This window comes from Abramis brama (assembly GCF_963993115.1).
Source record: "Abramis brama genome assembly, chromosome: 5".
Taxonomy (NCBI): Eukaryota; Metazoa; Chordata; class Actinopteri; order Cypriniformes; family Leuciscidae; genus Abramis; species Abramis brama.
In genome coordinates this window covers 44,778,491-44,800,219 of record NC_139967.1, presented here as the reverse complement: position 1 = coordinate 44,800,219, position 21,729 = coordinate 44,778,491, and the positions used below count along the sequence as shown (strand labels likewise).

At 36.8% G+C, this 21,729-nt stretch overlaps 2 protein-coding genes across 6 annotated transcripts in view; one reads left to right on the top strand and one right to left on the bottom strand.

Annotated features, from left to right (window-relative positions):
- Positions 1–108: 108 nt before the first annotated feature.
- Positions 109–3,497, bottom strand: tex55 (testis expressed 55). 3 transcript variants are annotated; one of them, XM_084115763.1, is made up of 4 exons: positions 3,445–3,497; positions 2,196–2,364; positions 1,776–1,838; positions 458–1,114 (listed from the first exon to the last, which is right to left on the bottom strand). In XM_084115763.1, exons 2-4 carry the CDS (start codon positions 2,334–2,336, stop codon positions 1,058–1,060), a joined length of 261 nt encoding a protein of 86 aa, XP_083971889.1. In that variant the 5' UTR covers positions 2,337–2,364; positions 3,445–3,497; the 3' UTR covers positions 458–1,057. The 3 variants fall into 3 exon arrangements, with proteins under 3 accessions (XP_083971887.1, XP_083971889.1, XP_083971888.1); XM_084115762.1 differs by lacking the exon at positions 3,445–3,497 and adding an exon at positions 2,472–2,596; XM_084115761.1 differs by lacking the exon at positions 3,445–3,497 and having other exon boundaries at positions 109–1,114; positions 2,196–2,599.
- A 33-nt stretch (positions 3,498–3,530) lies between these two features.
- zbtb20 (zinc finger and BTB domain containing 20) overlaps positions 3,531–21,729 on the top strand; it is a 60,611-nt gene continuing 42,412 nt past the window's right edge. Inside the window, exon 1 of one of the 3 annotated variants that reach the window (XM_084115747.1) lies at positions 3,531–4,553. The gene's annotated coding sequence lies outside the window, so the exon portion shown is untranslated. Of the gene's footprint in view, positions 4,554–4,634; positions 4,805–21,729 lie in introns of those variants that run through there. The other 2 variants (XM_084115749.1, XM_084115750.1) reach the window with 2 other exon arrangements.

The following is a 21,729-nucleotide window of genomic DNA, read 5'->3' as shown; positions in this document are numbered from 1 at the left end:
TCAAAGGTAAGTTATAAGTCACTGGAATATAGGAACAATTTACATTTCAAATAAAACAATGGCCATAGTGTATATAAGAACAAGAATCACATTCCAAAGTCTTATGTTGCAGAATAATATTCAGTTTAATAAACCAGCCAGGGACAGCTTTAATATTCATAATATTTGAATACAGTGAAAAAAATGTACAATATTTTATATATATACATGTAAAATGTAAAGTTAGCTACCCTTTTGAAAAATTATTCATTTTCAGAACCGGTAAAGCATTGATATAAAACCTAATAATTATGCAATGTCTTTATTTCACTAATAAATTCTTATAAATGGTAAATGGACTGCATTTATATAGCATCATGTGATGGTTAAAATGCATCTTATTCTACTCTCGTTTACTCATTAAATACATATTAGAGTTGAGTTTAAAAAATACACAATAAATGCAAATAGACAATGTAACTGTCAACTTATTTTGATATTTATTTTCATTTCAAAATGAAGAGAACGCATGTAATAAACCAGTCTTGAAACACAAGATGTTTCTCCAGAGTAAATGTAAATAACTATAGAAATACACTGTAAGAAGAGCCAACTATAAACAAAGACTTCCGTCATTTATGCAGCTAAAATACATCATGGAAATGTGAGTACAGAGCAAAAGCCAGCTTGTGCCTGGCTTACAATGTTATGGAGAATACTTTGCAAAATGTATAAACTTAGAAGTTGCTCTATCTTATAAAATTTATTTTTTTCAGATTACAATAACAATCTGAGAATTGTGAGTGATAATTCCAGCATGCAAATCAATCCATTCTGTGGCTCCGGTATCCAGAGAAAGCCAAAGTAAAATATATATATATATTTTTTGATATTTAGGTCAAAGACACTCACAAACTTGATAAATTTGGAAGACAGTTGCTTGGAAACAACAACAATGCAGAGTCACTGAATGACCTGCAGCAACCAACACACCTCACACTTAAAGAAATATATAAATAAAAGTATAAACATGGATTCAGTTCCTTGCAAAGCCATTGTTACTTTGCTTTTGAATTCATTATGATTTGACAAATGTATTGCTTGACTCATCACGGATTTTGATCTTCATTTGCACCTGCAAAAGTTTTTGTAAAGTCAGTTGTGATAGATGGTTCACAGCTATTCAGAAATGTCACTTTTTATTATTAAATATAATCCATAAAATGAAAAAGGTACATTTAAATCATGCTTACAAGGCCACGTTAAATTGCCTTGACAACAAGCAATATATTTAACAACTCTTTCTCTTAAATAAGACCGCATATATCGTGTACACACACACACACACACACACAGAGCTATCTTAGCTATCTAAATGGAGAAATTCCATAGATGCAATGGTTTTTATACTGTAAAAACTGTCTATTCTCTCCCCTTACACTAACACTGACCCGAACCCTAAACCAACCCATCACACAAACCTTTCTGCATTTTTACATTTTCAAAAAAAACTTTAATTACTTTATTTTTATTCCAGATTTACAAATGAGGAACACAGGTTTTTGGAGATTTTGGTCATTTCTGGGTAAAAATTTGTCCCCAAAATATAGTTATGTAGGCACACACACACACACACAACACACACCAGACACAGTATATATCTCCAATAGATAGGCTCTATCCTTCTTAAATATACTGTCATCAAGAATCATTCTAGAAAGACTCAAATCTGTCCAGATTTTGGATATTGTCTGAAACAAATATATAAATATATATATAAAAACATAAACAAATACCTGTTCTAACATGAATTGAAGTGGATCATCTGGTCTATCAAAAACCAGTTTCTCTGTGATGTCCTGAAATAGCAGAAATGAGACTGTGAGTGAAAAACACAAAACAATTAGCAGCTAAATGCTTGTCTTGGAAGTCTCAAGCATCAAAAGGTGCCTTCTGCTGCTAAAATGACATTGGTTGTTAGTAAGAGCTCTTTTAATGCTGTAGAACTTATGATGCAATATCATGTAGTTTCATTAAACTAAACTGAAATACTGCAATATTTTAACATAACTAAATATTTTAACATAACGAACCGTTTTACTTCTGTTAGAGCTGTGAATTGTGCTTCGCCATTTTGTGCAAAGCCATTCATCACTGTCTACCATTTTCTTCGTAAGAAAATATATCAGTAGCTCAGCAGCTTTGTTCTTTCTCACCTGAAAAATCTGAAGAATATTATGAGTCTCCATATAGTTAACAGAGCGTTCGTAAGGGTCCGTGAACACTGATGGGGAACCACGAATGCTCTCTGCACTCTCGGTGATAAGCAGTTTTCCTGATAGCACAGAATCTGCCATCCCACAAAGTCTATGCTAATGTAGTCAACTAAAAACGATATATAGAAAAAGTAAGTTGCGAAGAGTACTTCCGAGTAGCATTATAACTCAAATAGTTAGCGTTCGCTCTTTAAGAAAGGATATCAGATGCATTACCTCAGTTTAAAACAAAAATCAAACTTTTTTTGTCTTTAGTCCGTTTTAAGCTAAATAGAGAAATGAGACCGCGTTTCTATCTCGAGCAGGACGGTTGGAAATGACACCCTGTAACCCCTAGCAACTGTAAACAAAAGGCTTGAATGATGTCATTGGGCACAGTTCCCCGGGACATCGCCTTTGAATCGTGAGGAGTCCCGAAAAGGGTTGTTAAAAAAGCAAAACACTGTGTTCGTATGGTCGAGATATTACTTTTGCAGTTGATGCCAGTTTTACGATCTATTTTTGGACAAGAAACCACCTCAGAAAACCTCGGGCTAACGTTTACAATACGACTGACAAAGGGGAAGGAGGGGCTAAACTGCTGTTTCTAGGTTGCTAGTCGTCCTCAGCTGACACTTCGGCCTACAATGGGTGCATTTTATGTAGGGCAGACGGTGTGCGTGTCCCCCGGTGAACCTCTCGGCGAAACGCTGCTGTTCGTGTTTATAACCGAAAGGGGGAACTCAATATCAAGAAAAGCTTTCAAGCGACGGAAACCTCCTACTAAGCGGAATAATATGGAGAAGAGGGATTGTTACATGTGACGAAATACTTAACGTACGTGAGCCAAGGTCGAGCAGCTTTTATCAATTGAATATACAGAAGATATACAAGTATCGGTTTGTAATATACCTCTTTTGACGTTTGACATCACAAAACCTGGGACGTCGTAAATAATTCGCCTATATCGCTGCCAATATCCCGACATAATATTCACGTTAATTACTGTTCACTGCTATCTTAACACTAAGACAGGATCAGTCGTTCGAAGGATTGTATTCTGCTACACACACACACACACACACACACACACACACACACACACACACACACATATATATATATATATAGCCTATATATATGTGTGTGTGTGTGTGTGTGTAATCTATATAGAGATATATGTATAATAGCGCATGAAAAAAAAAATCACTTAGGCTTGAAGGTTGATTATTCCTCGTCTAGACTACAGTCGACCGCGCGCGCGCGCACACGCACACACCTGTCATTGTCTAGACTGGGGGGTATCGGGGGGAGGGGGGACTCGTGAACCACTATTGCATTATTTTGTGTCTGTCACAACGGCTCTGTGAACGCATTGGGGAACAAAAAAGCTCGGTCTCACTTTTCACGATCTGATTGGCCAGCAATCCCGTCAGCAACTCTCCTTACGTTTCCTTGAGGTCAGCTAGGGACGTTAAAAAATAAATAAATGAGAAAATAGAAATGCGTATAAAGTAAAAGGCACGGGGTGAACAATCTAGCTTGTTGGTCTGCAAACTGACGGGCAGCGTCATCATCCAATGTGGGACCAGATGTAATTTGGAGAAATTTATTGACACTGTCCCTAACCAATCTAAAGTAGGCTATCTATAAATGATCAACATGAGGGATTCTCGGATGACTGGCCTTTTGATCGAGGATGGGACATGGATTTCAGGGAGTTTCATTCGCGCCCAATAACAGTAATTTCGTGGTAACGTATGCAATTTCTTTATGCTCAAGAATCAAGCAGAAGCTCCTCAAAAAGGGACGCACCGAAATACTCAGCGAAAAACGGTGCACTTGTACAGTGACCGATCATTAAAGAAACTGAGGATGCGTAGTGTCCATGCTGGTTCAAACACAACAATTGGATAAGGCAGAATAGTTTCACTTTCAGAGCCACAATGGAGCCAGTTTCAGCGTTCCTCGCTGCGCGGAAGGGAGGGCGTGCGGCTCGCCGATTGGGGTAAAGTCATGTTGAACGATTTATATCACAACCTACGTGCTTCAAGAAAGTCCATTCTGTTCCAATCGCCAGTAGAAAGGCGTGGCTGCCCAAAATCTTCGACGAATAGTGAAAAAATGGGAGGGCACGAGCGAGCTGCGTGATGTCCTCTCCGAAGGTAGGCTGCAGCGTGTGTTTATTGATGAGATGAAAGAAGATGGAAGTGAGAAATGAAACAAAGTAAGGGACAATATTAATAAACTCAGTCCTTGCCTGGGGAAAAGCTGTGAAGCGCTGTAGCCACTGGAGAAGAAAGACCCGTAAAGCAGCAGGTAAGAAATAGGGAGAGGAGAGGAGAGGGAGGGGGAGGGAGGGTACTTATACCTACTATTTATGTTAGGCTATTTATAAGAGTAATAGCAGTCGTTCCCTAGAAATGTGGTGAAAAAAAAACTTAAGCATGGAGCATGAACTAATAGCTCAAACGCAAGACTTGTTCATCAATATTTTATACGTAAAGCAGCTTTGAAGAAAACTTCGCGAAATTACATTTAGTTGTGAAAGAATTGGCACTCTGGATTATGTGAGTTCTCTCTAAACATCTAATGTTTGTCTGGAATTAAACAAAAAGATTATGAAGTGACGTCTCGACCATAATTCCTTGCTTGATCACTCATTTTCTATTAGTTTAACACTTGTCGGGCTATCGGGACTTTGCCTGTAGTTTTTAATAAGTCGTATTATTTCAGTTGGCTGTGTGTTTTGATATTTTGCGAAGTGTTAAACGTAACACTGAACCATGACACGAAAAGCTCAATACGACTCAACGGAGCCGCTAGGGACTTCCCTACATATACGACCAAAATATTTGATAGAATAACACCCGCTCTAACCGCTAGTTAAGTGTCAAGAATTGTATCGCTACGAGACTAAATGATCTGTTTCACTACAGACGAGATACAAAATGATAATTCAAACATTTCAGCCGCTTATCTGGAGTCCTTTCCGGGCTATTGCTAATATTTTATTGACCCCGGTGGATTTGCGCGCTAGCCTCCGGTTTCGGGCTCTCTGAGGCAAACATAATTGTTACCAATATTGTTGTTTTGTGTAGACGCTGTCGGACAAATTCTATTCGAAAGTAGCCTATGGAGTTTTGTAGGGAGTGTATCTGGCGCTTTACCATGTCCGTTATTTGTCTTCATTGAATTAGGATACGCAGCGTAACGAAGTGACCGAAATATTAGTCCTCGTACCAAGAAACCGAATTTTTGATAAATGCCCATCTGTTCCGTCTATTCTAATGCTTGTACTTACTGAATGACCTCTTTTTGACTCGGTGTTGTGAAGTGCCAGCTTGTTGCCTATAACGCACGCGTTTGTAGGCTAAGCAAACAATAAATCACTCGGCCATTTTAACACAAAAAAACTTAATATGGCAAAGCAGAGAGGAGCGCTTCTTCAATTTTTGGAGGTTACGGGGCCTTCGAGCAGCGTCCGATCACAGCGCTGATTGTATTGTTATCTGTGTGTAGTACGAGACGGCGGGTATGAGAACCATGCAGTGGAAAAACACACCAGACACATTTTTCATTAATTTATCATATGCCCTCTGTTTCCCGACGCTGTATTATAAAATGTCTGGCTTATATAATCTGTGTATTTATAGCAAATGGCATGAAAAGGTTGGCAGTTATGTTGGGAGATTCTATCCGATGTTGGCTACTTTGATTATTGGGATGTTTTATCTGAGCTGAAAGAAGAAAAACCCTGCTGTAAACAAAATGCAAAAATCCTATTTTTATTACAAATGTAGACTATGTTTGTTTGCTTTTTTATTTTATTTTTATTTTTGAATTTGCTGGCCGCCAGTCTCTCAGACGGTCAATGCGGCCTTGGAAGTTTGACTTTTACTTATTGATACAAAAACACAACTATTGAAATAGCCTATACTTAATTCAGCGTTAAGGATTTTTTTTATTTTATTTTTTAAGTAAAGTGCTGGTGTATATGGAATAGAGGCAGATTGCATTATTAAAAAAAGAGGTTTGCACGTGTAAATCATGGCCTCTGTTATATTAACCCTGTGTGCTGCTCTATATTTGTTGCTAGCTTAGAACTGTTAGCCAGTCTCCTAAACCTGTGGATGTCTGAATAACATTTTTTTTTTTTCTTTAACCTACTTCAATCAATGTTAAATGTCGGCAGTTTCACGATGAAAACTTTCATCTCTATCTTTGCATCTGATTCAGAAGAGGGTGATGTATAGGCTATATAGGCGTGCATTAACGTATGGCAAACAAACTATAAATCATCATAAAATATTATAGCGTTCTCTTTTTTGCTTCTAATATTATTGCAAATGCATACCTATGTTAGAAACAATACGTCTTTCACAATTATTATTATTTTTTTCCCCACTATACTTTTTTTTTTTCTTTAGCTGCTACCGGCCTCCTTTTCATGGTTTTGTAAAATTCGTCGTGTCTTTGCAGGTAAGGGCAACGTCGAGGAAATTAACTCTTTCTATATCATGCCAAATTAGGTTTTTATTTTAGTCAGCTCATTTGGTGAACATACAAGTTATATAGGCTATTAGTTAATGAATAAAGCTTCTCCCCCACGTGTACTGCTCTGCTTAGGCTACACGTTCTTCTTTATTGTGCACCTGTTTAATTCAGTTGAAATCCGGGTTTAATCGCGTGTGTATTAATTTTTTTTTTTTTCAATTCTTCATGGATGATCTGGGCAGTGAATGGGGAGGAGGGCCTTGCCTGCGTGCTGTCTGTCAGCTTTACCGAGTTTTAAGTTGCTGCATGCGTGAAAAATACCTTGAGATGTATGTTTTACGTTAGTATACGATAGTGTCTACAAAATCCGAAAATAAACTTTTTAGCTGAACGTGTCGCAAATACAAATACACTGGAAGTCCCAGCAGTCGCACTATAGATATAGCAGTGCTCCTCCTGGAATTGATTTTCATGTGTTAATGCACCATAAACGAGATTTTTCTTATTACTTTTCTGTAATGAGGCTATAGCTCTTGCTCAGTTATGTGATGCTATATGTGACACTTTTGTCTGTAAAGATGTGTGTGCCTTTTAAGGTGGTATGTACCTGGATGTATACATGTGAGAGTTGATTATTCTTAAGTAGCTTCATATTTAAACAATAAGCTATTGTTGATAAGTTGTATCATATAACTAAACATTAACTAAGAGCACTGCTTTCCCAAACATGAATTATCAATATGTAAGCCTGTATTTTTATTTAGCTTTATCTTTCCTGTCTTATTTGTCTGCACTAAATATGAATGTGTTTATTAGTGCGATTATTGATCTGAGGGTCATATTGATTGTTGCTTATATATAATGATACACTTATTGAGTTTAATCATTATTGTGGCAATATAAGAGGCTGTGATCATGATTTGTGCTTTCAATCATAATTTTTTTTTACCTTCAGTTCATACTCCTTGACCTTTGATCAGTTTTCGTGGATGTTTAATGATACAGCAGAGTGGTTTAATTTGTGTGTGTGATTATTGATTTATTTATTTGGCCTGTCATAGATGCAGTATTAATACTTGCAGACTTAGAGTTAGTGGCAACTAATATAATCCCATTCTTAATGTTCACTAAAAGTTTTTAAAAAATGTTAAACATTCTTTTGTCTATTTTTGGGGAGATTGAAATGATAAATTTGCCCAAAAGACAACAAATAAATCCTGATCTTAGGAATATTGGGATTCGTAGATCAAAAGAAGGCATTGTGTGCTGTTTATTTTGGAAACATCAAACCCTCTTAGTGCTTCAAACATAATGCTCACATGCCACAGCCGAGACTAAGAGTTTGTCAGTTGGCTTGCTATTGATTATTTGACAGAATGACGCATTAAAAATATGCAAAATTACAATTAAAAAATTGAAAGTGTACAAAATTTCAATGATATTGTAAGGTGATTGATCACAGTGGGTAGGGCTGTTCTAATTATACTTTAAATGATAGCAGTGATTACTGTTATTGTTATACTGTTTGCTGTACTATTAGACCAGAGGTTACTATGTCAGATTACAGAGATATCTTAACCAGTTTGGACAGTGACCTTCACTAATGTTATTAAATGTCAAGGTCGGATAATTCCTCTTTAAGGAATCTTGTGAGAATCTGGACAGGAGAATGAGAGAATAAAAAGAGCCAAACACACATGTCCTTGTTAACCCCCCAGATGCAGAACTGACGACAGCTATACTTTACATCACACACGCGCACGCGCACACACACACACACACACACACACACACACACACACACACACACACAAATGTCTTGTACATTTTCAACAAAAAATAATTTTGTATGATTTATAAGCTTGTTTCCTCATGGGGAATTTAAGTCCCCATGAGTCTGTGTGCATTCAGGTTGAAGTCCGCACTGGGATAGTAAAACATGTACACACACACACACACACGTGTACACCATAAAGTGCAGGGGTGAATGTTCATTCAATTTTAAGCTTACACAAATTTCCTAATACCCATTCTTATGCATTGTCAGTTGGCATAGTACTAAGAGGGGGGAGGGTAATTTAAAAAAAAATCTATTATAGGCATTTGACCTTTTAGCTTTGCTTTCTTCATGATATAGTTGCAACAGCTAAATTTCAGCCTGGCATGTGTAATGATATTGCATATCATAATGATCATGTTATATTCAGTTTGATTGCTTGGTATCCTGTGTCTGTGTCACATGGGTTGAGGAAATCCTGGACCATAGGATGGTTAACCACACTCCTTCCCGAATTGATATCCTGTATTATTTTAACATAGTGTCTATGCTAAGGTTTTAATTATGCAAACATGCATAAACAAGAATTCTTTATTTATTATGATGTTCAGGGCCTAACCAGTAGGAGGAGTCATTTTACTTTAGGGCTGTTTTTTCTTGATTTTTTGAAGATAAATTTAACATGTGCCAAAATGCCCTCAACATGTCACTGAAGACAAAACATTAGGCATAAAAACAAAGTCAGAACATGAAAGAACTAACAAAATTCCGTACTGAGTCGAGAATTACGGCTCATTTAGAATAGATCCATTCAAATACTGTATCTTACTGTACGAATTTTAACACATGATGATGTTTCTCTTACGCAGAAGAACAATTTGACATCAAAACTCATGACATAGCCTGAGGGGAAACCATGGTAACAATGGTCAGACACAAGACAGTGGCAATTTGTTCACACTTTGATTTTGCCTGCTTTCTTTCATGGATCTATCCATAACAATAAAGATATATGACCCCTCTATCCAGTTTGCATATGTACAAATATCCCACGTAGACAGAAAACGCAAGATAAGACGCATTATTACACTCAAAAACAGTAGCCGTTTGCTTTTCACACTGATCGCAGAACAGTTTGTGAAATCCTGTTTTTTGTTGAGGCTATGAAACATAGATGCTTGCGTTAACATCTAGAATTGGGTTGTAATTGGGCTGTGAAGTTCTGTTTTTTATTTCTTTTCAGTTTTTTTTGCGTTTAGTGAATGCTTGCAATGTAATTACTTGACAATTTAATCTGAGAGATCTATCAGAATTAGTGAGCTATCCACTTTTCCTAATTGAGCTGAACATTCCCTTACCCCTCTAGGCTTTATTTTAGAAGAATAAATTCTATTCTCTTTTTTTCCTGCATACGAGGTTCGTCTTGATGAGTGATTTCCTAATGTTCACGCTATTTTTAAGAATGTGGAGATAGGGCTGATTGGACTCACCAGATTGCACAGAGACTAGGCTAGATCTTTGATTCCTGTCAAGTTTTGGATTTTGGGCTTGAGACCGCAGTTGTGAGCGGGAATGCTGAACGCAACAGCTTGCGGGTTTAAAAGGGAATTCTTAATATAGGTCTCGACTGTATGCTAAATCCAGGTCAAAGTTGAAACCCCTTTGTCTTTTGTACATGTGCCTCTCTAAAAGTGTAATTGTGTTTCCTTGAACAGCAGCTGCTTCAGTGACGGAGACGTCCTTGTGCTTTCCACCTTGATTTATTCCCAGTGATGCATTTTTCCTACTTGTAACACATTGTAGTTTGTACTGTACGCCGTTCACCTCAGATGCCCCGAATGAGGCAGCGTCACTTACTCGCGCTATCTTATTCACACACCCACATCAGGAAAACCAGTTTTAGGCAGCAAGGTTTAGACCTCACCTGGCGGACTAGCAACATTCACCTCAGAAAGAAGAGTTGCTTTGGTACAATGGGGATTTTCCACAGCGAGTGTGCCAACAACTCTTTCCCGCCCTTTTGCATACATAATTGTCAGTCATGTGTTGCAGCATTAACTTGGTGAATATTTTTCTGCCTAAAGTTCGATGTGAAGTTACACTTGTGAAATAAGCAAGAATGCATTTTCAATATGACATTGTCACTCACAACGCAAACACTTTTGCTTTCCCGAGGTAAAACATAAGCAAGTGTCAGGGAGTTTGTTTTTTGTACATGCATATAAAAGCCTTTTTTCTCTTTTAGTGTGTATAGGCATAAGACAAAACGAGCACATCGCGAGGATCTTTTCAGCGTGTCTCTTTAAATGCATAAACGAGTACACAGGCATTTCACTGATGTGAAAAATGTATCTTGGATTCTAATAGGGAAGTTGTATGTTTGCCAAGGTGCTTTCGTGTCCTCAGCTAACCCCGGCACTCATATGGTTTTCTACAAGTCTTAGTGAGATCACTGCCATTTCTAAAGGAAAATATCTGGAAATGGTTTGTAAAAGGGAGATGAAAAAATAAAACAGAGGTAGTCAAAGAGTTCTCTCTCAGAGTTTGGCCAAGTTTACTTCTTATTTGTTTACAACTGGGCTGTATAAAGCGGGCCTGACGAACGCAAGGGAGGGAGCTGCTTTGGAGCACAGAGCACTCAGAGATAGAATGTCCTCCATTTTGGAGAAAAGGGCAGCTCCAAACGTGCTCCAATAGGAGAAGTAATAGCGACACATGGGTTAACAGAAACGGCGGCGCAAATGCGGAATCGGGTAAAGGCTGTTTCACACATTACCACTGCACATTGTTAACAAGTCTTTATTGTTACTGGCAAGACTAGTTTTTGAAGACGGTCAGTGGTGTGCTGCTCGAAACAGTGGAGGATCTGGTGGGACAGATATATAATGTATCATGTTTCTGAGGACTGTCATCGAATGCACACACACGCACACACACACGTTGTGTTTTCATGTTTTATGGGGACTTTTCATAGACATAATGATTTGTATACTGTACAAACTGTGCATTCTAACCCTAGCCCTTATCCTTCCGTCACAGAACACTTTATGCAAAAAAAAAAACAGGGATTTCGGATATTGCCATCTTTGTGGGGACATTTTGTCTCCATAATGTAGGGTTTACCAGGCCACACACATAGAGAGAGAGAGAGAGAGTGTTAGCGAGGTATTTAAGTCCAGAAATATAAAAATGTTGCATATATATATATATTTACATCATGGAAGATTCCAGCTGCCAAAAGGAACTACAATATGTAGACTCTTTAAAGGTCACGATTGTCTGTCTTTATGTAAATATTTTAAAGGCGTATTCTTTCCCCTGAGACCCCGGTCTTAAAACAGGATCAGTTTGTGTTGTGTGTGTTGCTATAGTTTGAGGACATTTGTCTGTGACTTGTGTCTGGTTCAGAGGGGAGGAAGGCAGCTTCACGTTATTGCAGTGTCTCTATCCAGGTGTTGTTTATCCTACTCTGTATTATGTGGCCATTTTGGAAAGAGCACTTGACGTTTTTATGGGTATGTATGAACTGGGCCAGCTTAAAGAGGACAGCTGCAGAGCTGAGGAAACATTTCGAACGTTTTGAAGTAAGAATGGCCTTGAAAACTCTCTGCATAGGTGTGCATACCTGTTGCCAGGACGGTTATTGTTGCCAAGGCAATTTGGCAGAGTAGCAAGTGTGTGAATTGTTTTCAACATTTTTGAGATTTTTTAATCTACAATATCCTCACTGATTAGCAAAAACAGAGAATATGGAGTCATATTTTTATACTATGAATCGCTAATGTTAGTGCCAATATAATAATTTTATAGCAATATTTTTTTTTTTAACCACCCAGGGAAATGTAAGGTATACCGTGTGTACTAGGTTATACAGTACAAACAAATATTATTTACGGTTATGGTTGGTATCTGCGTCCAGGACAGTTGTAATAAGGCAACTGGACGGAGGGACAAGTGTTTCTGTATTGTTTTCTAGCCAGCCGAACACAATCTGCGTTCTACAAAAAGCAGAGAACAGAGAGATATACTTATGTTGCCTACTATGAAACATTTTGTAGCGTAATTATCTTTTGATTAGGGTTGCAACAATTAAGTGATGATAATCAATAGCTGATGTCAAACAGAACAAGATACAGCAGGAAAAGTGCACAACACAAGTACGAGAGCAGTCCACAATAAAGCTTTTAAAGAAGGCCATGTCGTGTGTGTGGCTGGGTTTCTGTGTCAAGTGTTTTGAGTGCTGGTATTGTTCAATGCAGCTGTAGGGATTATACTTTTACTGTTCTTATAATGTAAGAATTTGCGTTTTGTTTCTGTAGTATATGTGTGTATGTTTCTGTTTATATATATATACTGTATGTATTTATATATATATATATGATAGTGTGTGTGTGTATGTATGTATATATATATATATATGTGTGGGTGTGGGTGTGTGTAATATATATATATATATATACACACACACACACACACACACACATATATATATATATATATATATATATACATATACATATTTATATATAAACAGAAACACACATATACTTTTGGGACAAGTTGTTTTGCACACACACACAAGTGTGTGTGTGTGTGTGTGGTATAATAGGTATAGTATAAGTATAATAGGCCTACTGAAAATGAAACGTTTAATTTTTTTTCATCTTTTTTCAAATTCATCACCAAAAATAGTTGCTGCCTTACCTTTAATCACAGTCAATATTGTTGCTGATATTAGTGATTGTAATTCTATAGAATTATATTATTTAGTAGTTTAGTAGAAAAGATACATAGTGTGCACCAGTATGTGAATGTGTTATACTTGCAGCTCTTTTGAGGATGGCATTTACTTGCTTATTTTGTAGAATTCATTTTAACATGTGATTGTATTTTTTCCTACACTTTAGGTGTATGTAGCAAGACGCTTTCACACATACAGGCTTTTATGGAAAATACATTTTACCGTTTAGAGATCAGGACCTGTTGTGAAATACTGGTAAATGAGAAGCTGTAACATTACAGTTGTAAAATTGTATTAGTTGTAGAGCTGCACGATTCTGGATAAACTGAGAATCCTTTTTTTTTTTTTTGACCGATATCACGATTCTGAACTGACAACTAAACAAAATAATGTAATTTACTAGAGGTTCTGACAAAATGTTAATTGCTGCAGTCCATTTAAAAGGTTTAATTAATTTGAATGACTTATTTAAAAAAATCTGTTTGAATGAATGATTTAATGACTCATAAATACTTCACTTGTTTCATTAGTGTTTCTGAATGAATCTCTTGAATGACAGATTCAATGACAAATAAATTTTTTAAGTCACTTGTTGCCACCTACTGGTGTAACGATGTAATCGACACTATCTTTATTTGAAGCTTCAAGTTACTTTCAAAAGGTGATTTACTACCATAGACATCAGTGTTTATATCCAAACTATAAACTTTTATTCCAGTACTTCTGTGATCATTTGAATATTTGCAACACGGAAATAATGATACTGTGATGTTGAAAAGACTGTTTGTGAAGCTGATTCATACCTAGCCTTATGTGAACAAAGCTGTAAAATTATGGGCATGTAAAAAGTTTGCGTTGGGCCATTTATTAAGTTTGGACAGAGATGGAAAAAAACCCTGCTGTGTTTTAAGGTAATTTTCGATGATTGAAATCACAGAGTTCACTGGTATTTTGATGCCAATGTGTGAATAGAATCTTAACGATAAAAAGATAAAAAGCAAAGCCATTACTTATGTGGACAGCAGGTGTGGTATTTTACAATTTTATAGCAGTTTAGGTGTTTTAATATGTTAAAGCTTCTAATGATAAATTGTCCAAGAGTATCCAATATAAAGAGATGGAAAAATTCTTTAAACTTATTGACCTTGACATGATGAATCATTATGTTTGTGTGCTTTCCTGCATGTTAGCTGCACCTCATGACATTGTTGGTCACACTAACTTGGTGGACTTCAATTTTTAATATATATATTTAGAATATTTTGACAAAACTGCTTCCCTTTTTTTCTATAAATTAATAATACTATGCCAAATTAATTATTTCATCATGGATTTTTTATTCATTATGACATCAAGGCGATTGTTACAACCTGACACTTTTTACTTCATGCCCCCAAAAATATCAAAATGATTTTCATTGTGAAATGAAAAACTTATTCATCATCAAGATGGCTTTAAGATGATTCCATTCAAGTCATTGTATGTAGCCTATAAATCACATTTCTAATGTATTTTCGGATAAATTAATAGATTTTGACAAAACAATTAGTGCCATGTCACTGACCCACTCGTTTCCAGGCAGTTGTTGCCAAGGTAATTTGGCAGAGGTGAAAGTGAATTGTTTAGCCAGTCTGACACAATTATACAAAAAATATTTTAGTCCATACTTTTTGTAGCAAAAGCAGATAATTTTTTTCTTATAGCAAGTGCAAAACCCAGTTTGTATACACACATATTTGCTAATCTGTTTAAATAAAAAAATACTTGACAAATGAATTGATTGTGAAAATAATTGTTAGTTGCAGCCCTATGTTTTAACACCATTCATGCAGCTGTTTATGTTGGTACTTAAAATTCTATAGCATTATTTTTCATAAGCATCTAGGGAAAAATACTAAATGTGCAACAATGTGTGGGGTTATATATTAAGCAACCCTTCTGTGGAAGGCATAATATTTTTTTTTTGATTTTTAATTCACTTTAATGAATAATGCGTGTTATGACCCCTCATCAAAAGGATTGTTCTGATTTTTTTAACTCACACATCCAATTAAGTCACATCTTTATTTTCATTGATAAGGTGGAAAACATTAATGAGATTTTTCCAGTTTCTCTGTAAATCTTGTGAAATGGTTGGCTGTCCTAGCATGTTTCAATTGCAACATAGTTATTAATCTGTCGACGTAAGGTTTCTAAAGGCCTTATATTTTGACACTGGAGATTTGCCAGACTGAGCTGCTTTATTGGAATTACTAGAAAAAACAATACCATTGTTTAAGAAAGAAAGAAAGAAAGAAAGAAAGAAAGAAAAAGAAAGGTTTCCTGTTTACAGTCAGTGTGCTGACAGTGTATTCATTTCCTTGTGTGTAAATATAGTATGATGGCAATAGGTATGTACACAGTTTCAAATTCTAGGTTGATTTCATTAGTATGTGAAAGATTTCATGCTTTTTTCCCCCACTAACTGTAATAAGTATCATGTAATCACATCTTTATGAGGCGCCACGTAGGATTTAAATCAAACTTCGCTCATCAATACATACATAACACACGTGCATCTACACCTATAAATTACTCGCATATACATGTATACTATTGGATGTTCAAAATACATATATGAAATACACATGCACACTAATATGAAATCCATACCAATACATATTATGTTAGTCATGAATGCATATACACTTGTGAATAACTTGCATATACATATAAACTTGACGCACAAGTTTAAGTGCATGCACATCCACATATGAAATCACTCGCATATACATATATACACAAAGCATGCATCCACGTTTTATTTATGCGCGAGTGTTTTATGGATGTGTATGCGTGCATCGAGTTTATATGTATGTGCGAGTGTTTATAGGTGTATATGCATGGAAGTTTATATGTATGTGCGAGTGTTTATAGGTGTATATGCATGGCAGTTTATATGTATATGCGAGTATTTATAGGTGTATGCGTGCGTCAAGTTTATATGTATATGCAAGTTATTCACAAGTGTATATGCATTCATGACTAACATAATATGTATTGGTATGGATTTCATATTAGTGTGCACGTGTATTTCATATATGTATTTTGAACATCCAATAGTATACATGTATATGCGAGTAATTTATAGGTGTATATGCACGTGTGTTATGTATGTATTGATGGGCCAAGTTTGATTTAAATCCTACGTGGCGCCTCATACATCTTGTCTGACACCATGATATATATACTATATATATATATATATATATATATATATATATATATATATATATATTTATATATATGCATATCATATAGCTGTCAATAGATTACAATTATTAATCGAGATTAATCGCACACTAATCGTGAAATTAACCATACACCATTTAACTTGTTTAACACGTTAATTTTTTCATCATTTGCTATATCCAGCAAAGTAAAAACTCACAAAACTATTTTCTGCAAGCTTTTTTCTTGGTAAATTTTGGTGTCTTTCCAAAAAAGGACACTTGGAGACACTAAATAGCCTAATGATATTAGGGGGGCCCTATTTTAACGATCTAAGCGCATGGTCTAAAGCACACGGTGCAAGTTCACTTAGGGCTTGTCCGAATCCACTTTTGCTAAAACGGATCAAAACGGAACAGTCAAACGGATCTGCTCGTGCGCGAGGTTAAAGCACGCAAGCAGACCATCTACGGGACAAGCCGGATTCCACCATATCTTTATGTACACAATAATAATCTTTTATATTGTAATCCTTTTATTTTTAATATTTGGCATGTTTGTGTGCTGCTGCGTGTCCCTGTGTGTGTAGTAAAGAGTGTATGCACGTTGTGGACCCGCATATAGGCGCATATTACCAGTGCACCCTTTAAATAACAAAAATAAATAAATACTGCGCCATTGACTTTAGACCAGGTTTCCCTAAACCTGGTCTATTTCAGTTGCCTCAAAATAGCAACGCACCAACAATGCGCCTGAAAACACCTCGTTTTCAGACCAGCACGCCCATGGGCGCACAAATAGGCGCGAATGCATTTGCTATTTAAACAACGTGGCGCAGGACGTGAAAATGATAATTGCGTCAGGCTGAAACTAGCAAAAAACATTGCATAGCATTGCACCGGGTGTATGATAGGGCCCAAGGAGTCCATATAATTCATAGATTCATGCACACCAAAGCCCCATGAACATTACAGAAAAAAACTTTTAGAGGTAGAGTATGTGTGCAGTGCAAAAGCAAAGAGCTTGTTTACATTTTAGACAAGTCAAGTTGCAATACCGAACAGGACCACATGGAGATGCTTAAAAAATGTAGTGAAATGTGTCTGTGCAAAAATACAATGCAATCAGTGCGTTGAGAGCGCACATACATGGTTTGTTTGCTCATCAATATAACAGACTCACACATGCTTACTGTACGACTCCTGTACATCACCGCAATCGTCTTTATCTTGATTGCAATCCTCATCCATCAAAACTTTACTAGCGAGACACTGGTTTGCTTTATCCAGCTGAGAAACGTAGTTTGCGCTCCATCTGGCCATACAGCGGTAGGATGTTTTGACATTCCGTTCAGTCTTTATTTCACACAGAGCGATGCGTGAGGGCTCGCACTCTTCAGAAACAATGACAGAAAATTACAGAGCTCGTGTTTTAAAGCGAAACACACACTGGAATGAATAATTCTCTGAAAACACAACATGAGTTTCTATTCTCTCTGACTTCTCTGACGTAATCAGCCTGGTTTTCTTTACATTATAGCACTGTTTGAATTAATTCACTAACTGGATTATTGGACTGAAAACTTTTCCAGAGTTTATCCGCTTAAATTGATCTGATTGCAAACAGAGAAGTGAAATCGGGTTAGAGGGTTAGAATAGAAATTCCCCCCTACCAAGGTTACTTGCGCCATTATGCTCAGTGTGATAAACTCCCAACTTCTAAGATAATATATCTACATGATTTAAAGTATGTTAATGACGCAATTTCACGTGCTTCGGTAATTTATTCGCGTGAAATTATTTTTAATGCGTTAAGGAAAATAATTGCATGCGTTAATGTTGATATACATTACCATTAAGACTAAAGATTTTTCTAGACGACTAGAAGTCTTCATTTAAGCCTTTAGTCGTATAATCACACATTTATATAAATTTAATTACTTAAATACTTGGGGGCGGAATATATGCCTCACGCACTGGCAAAAGTAAAGATTATGAATGTGTTGGAAAAAAATAGCAATGAGACATTTTAATTGTTTATTAATAGTGTTTTCTGAGTCAGTGTCAGCTGACCCAGTTTGGAATGACGTATTACTCTTTTCCATATAACAAAAAATGACGGAGTATTTTAAGTTGAAAAAATGCAAGTGATTGTGCCGGCGCCTCTATGTTACCTAGTAAGTGCACTACACTTCAGCTTCCACATTCTGCTAAAACATTTGGATATGCACCTAATAATAGCGCACGTTTATCTATGTTAACGTTAGAGAGAACAACCATATAAAGTTGCTACTTACATATTTCAAATGATAAGCCATATTTGAGGTCGCTGGATGAAAGGCAAACGTTTGGATTTCCTGCCTGACAAACTGTAATTACCACAAGGACCCACCGTTAACGATCGGTCCTAGACTGGGTAAACCCAGGCCGATCTGCCGGCGATTTGATTTCGCCTTGCAGCTCAGGCTGGAAACCTGTACATTCTTCTATCCTGCTTCCGTTACAAATCTGCGGGAACCAATCACAAACTGGCTTATCCACCTGGCGCGCTATTGGCGGGTTTAATCCAATCCAATTTCTTTTAACCTCTCGACGATGCTCAGTGGCTTCTTTAGTTTAGCAAACAAATCACTCGAGTGGGTGTAAACACCACTCACTTTCATGTTTTATTTTGGACAACCTGCAAAAATCGCTGGATGCCATCGCTGCTTCTGCAAACCGCTGATCAATGCTCCAAACCAACACGTTTGTTGACACGTTTCCTGCCTGGAGTTTTCACTGCAAAGTACGTCACCCGGATCATTGGTCTGATTGGTTGAAGGACTATCCAATTGCGTACAGAGTCATCTGAACTATGCCCGTTGATCACGCCTCTTGTGCAGTAGAAAATACAGAGCAGACTCCCCAGACTAATGTTCAATCTTAAAAGATTAAGCTTGGTCTGGTGATAGCCAGACTAGATCGGTCCCTCACGGACTGCGTGATTTCGCCACTTCCTATGGAGTTTTTTTTTTTCTGCGACTAACCAACCAATTTTAGTCGACTAAGCCACTTCTAGTCGACTAAAGTTTAGTCGACTATTAGTGTGCAGCCCTAATTACTCTTGTGAAGTTTTGGCTTTGGTTATTCATTTTGAATCCTATATTACCTTCTTATGGCCAGATTTACTAAATGGCAAATTAGAGTGAGACTGCAATCTCATAAAAGCACTGATGGGAGTGGAAAGTTCTGCGGCTGATCTACTGACAATGCACATATTAAGGAACACAGACGCAGCAGCTCATTTCTATTACGACCAACACAATCTACCAAGAGCAGCGGGAATTTCAAGTGATGAAACCGGTGTTGCGACTGAACACCCTGTAACACCGGTAACACCGACTATCGTAGCAAGCCTACATACCACCAATCCCAACTGTATGCAATTGCCAATCATGTTCGATAGTGGTACTGACAGAAATACCAGTTAACTGACTACCGCAATCCTTTGTAAATCATGTTGCTCATCCCATAAATTTTGCTTCTGAAAGAGAAACTCCAACAAATGCACATACGGTCAGCCACAAAAATAACTGTTCACCCTTTCAATGCTAATTTGTCTTTCCTGGCAGTAGTTTTTTTTTTTTTACCACCAAAAGAGGGTTTGTGCTGTTGCAAACTGTTAGTAACTGTTTATTTTTCAGTGCTTATTATTCAGGCTAATTTTTTTTTGTCATTATTTTCATAGCTCACTGCAGAGCCATAGGTGGAACATAAAGTCCAGCTCCCCCTCTTAAGTTGTAATTTTGGCGTAATGGGTGGAGCTAGAAGGTCCAACCACACCCTAACCCTACCCATAAATATATCCCTCCACCCGTTAGATCCACAGAGGTGGAGCTGGACATCATTTGGCTCTACCGTGAGCATGACTTGATATTAAGGGAATCAAGTAATGACATCTAGTGCCCACACATGAACGATTAGTGGTTTGTGATCTCTAGTACAGGGGTGACCTCAAGAAAACTCTATTACATTAACTACCATTAAATGACTATGTCATTGGCATTGTTTTTTAAAGGCTGCATTTCCTTCAAGAGGGGTCTAATATATATTTATATATATTTTAAAAATGCAGTTCATCATGACCCCTTTAATTGTGTAAATTAGGCTATTTATCTATTTAGTATAGAAGCTTGTTTCTGCCATGGAATAAAAAAATGGAAAAGGTCATTGCGACTTTTTATCTCACAATTCTGACTTTGTTTCTCACAATTGCGAATCTTTCATTTTTTTATTCTGTGTTGGAAACAAGCTTCACTAATTTTGGATCACCGTACATTGATTATTGGAAAATGTTTATTGCTGTTTGCTGTTGGTCTGTTATAACATCCAGAAGACAGATAAATATGGCGTCTGCTTAAATCTAAAGTGTACAATGTCACATATCCTCCTAAGCCCATAGTAATGAAGACCAGCTTTGGTGAACCAGGCTGAATTCAGAGTCCATTTTTGTAGGCTGAAGAAGTGTATTTGCTGACATTGCTATGACTATCAAAAGGCATTCAATTCTCAACAGTCGTACACAACTAAAAACAAGCCATCATTTTCAATCTAAACCTTCACATTCCCCATTGATGCCATGCAGAGAGGGTCTGGCGTTGCAGATCGGGAGTCGAGTGTGAACTGAAGCACTAGTGGGAGTATCGCCACTCTGATCTTTTTAAGGATTCTCATGACTTCCTGTTTCTATCGGCTATCCCCCTTTTGCTCATGATATGAATTTTTTTTTTCTTTTTTTTTTTTTTGGCAGTTGCCTTGGACATCTGTACCAACATGATAAGACTGTAATTGTACCAATATCTGCTCCAGGGTTCGAATAATTTTAAAGACCGTCACATGAACAGTCAAATGGTCCATCTTGAAAATATCTTTGTGATATGTTCGGTTAAATAGGCATAGAAAAATGCCTGTCACAGGGCTCTTTTTCACTCCCTTTTTTCCCCTTTTACAATTTTACACCAAATATAATGCAACAGAACTGTAGTTAATAGAAGTGACTGAAGAGTTGGAAAAAATTGGAAAAAAAGCATAGTGAGTGATATAAATTAACAGGGATTTACACTTTAATGAAGCGGGCAAATGGTATGGAATTATTTATTTATTATTTCCCAAGTGCGTGATGCTTGAGATATTTATTCAAATGGATATTACAGTAAGTGTACTTAGATGTGTTATATGCATCATATTTCACTAAATCATGTCATTAAAATCTCAAGATGCCAATATCACTAA

Coding starts and splice junctions, on each gene's coding strand:
- tex55 (XM_084115763.1), bottom strand. CDS start 2,336: ATGGCAGATTCTGTGCTATCAGGAAAACTGCTTATCACCGAGAGTGCA. Junction 1,839..2,195: donor ATATTCTTCAGATTTTTCAG/GTGAGAAAGAAC, acceptor CTGCTATTTCAG/GACATCACAGAGAAACTGGT. Junction 1,115..1,775: donor TTCAATTCATGTTAGAACAG/GTATTTGTTTAT, acceptor AAACTTTTGCAG/GTGCAAATGAAGATCAAAAT.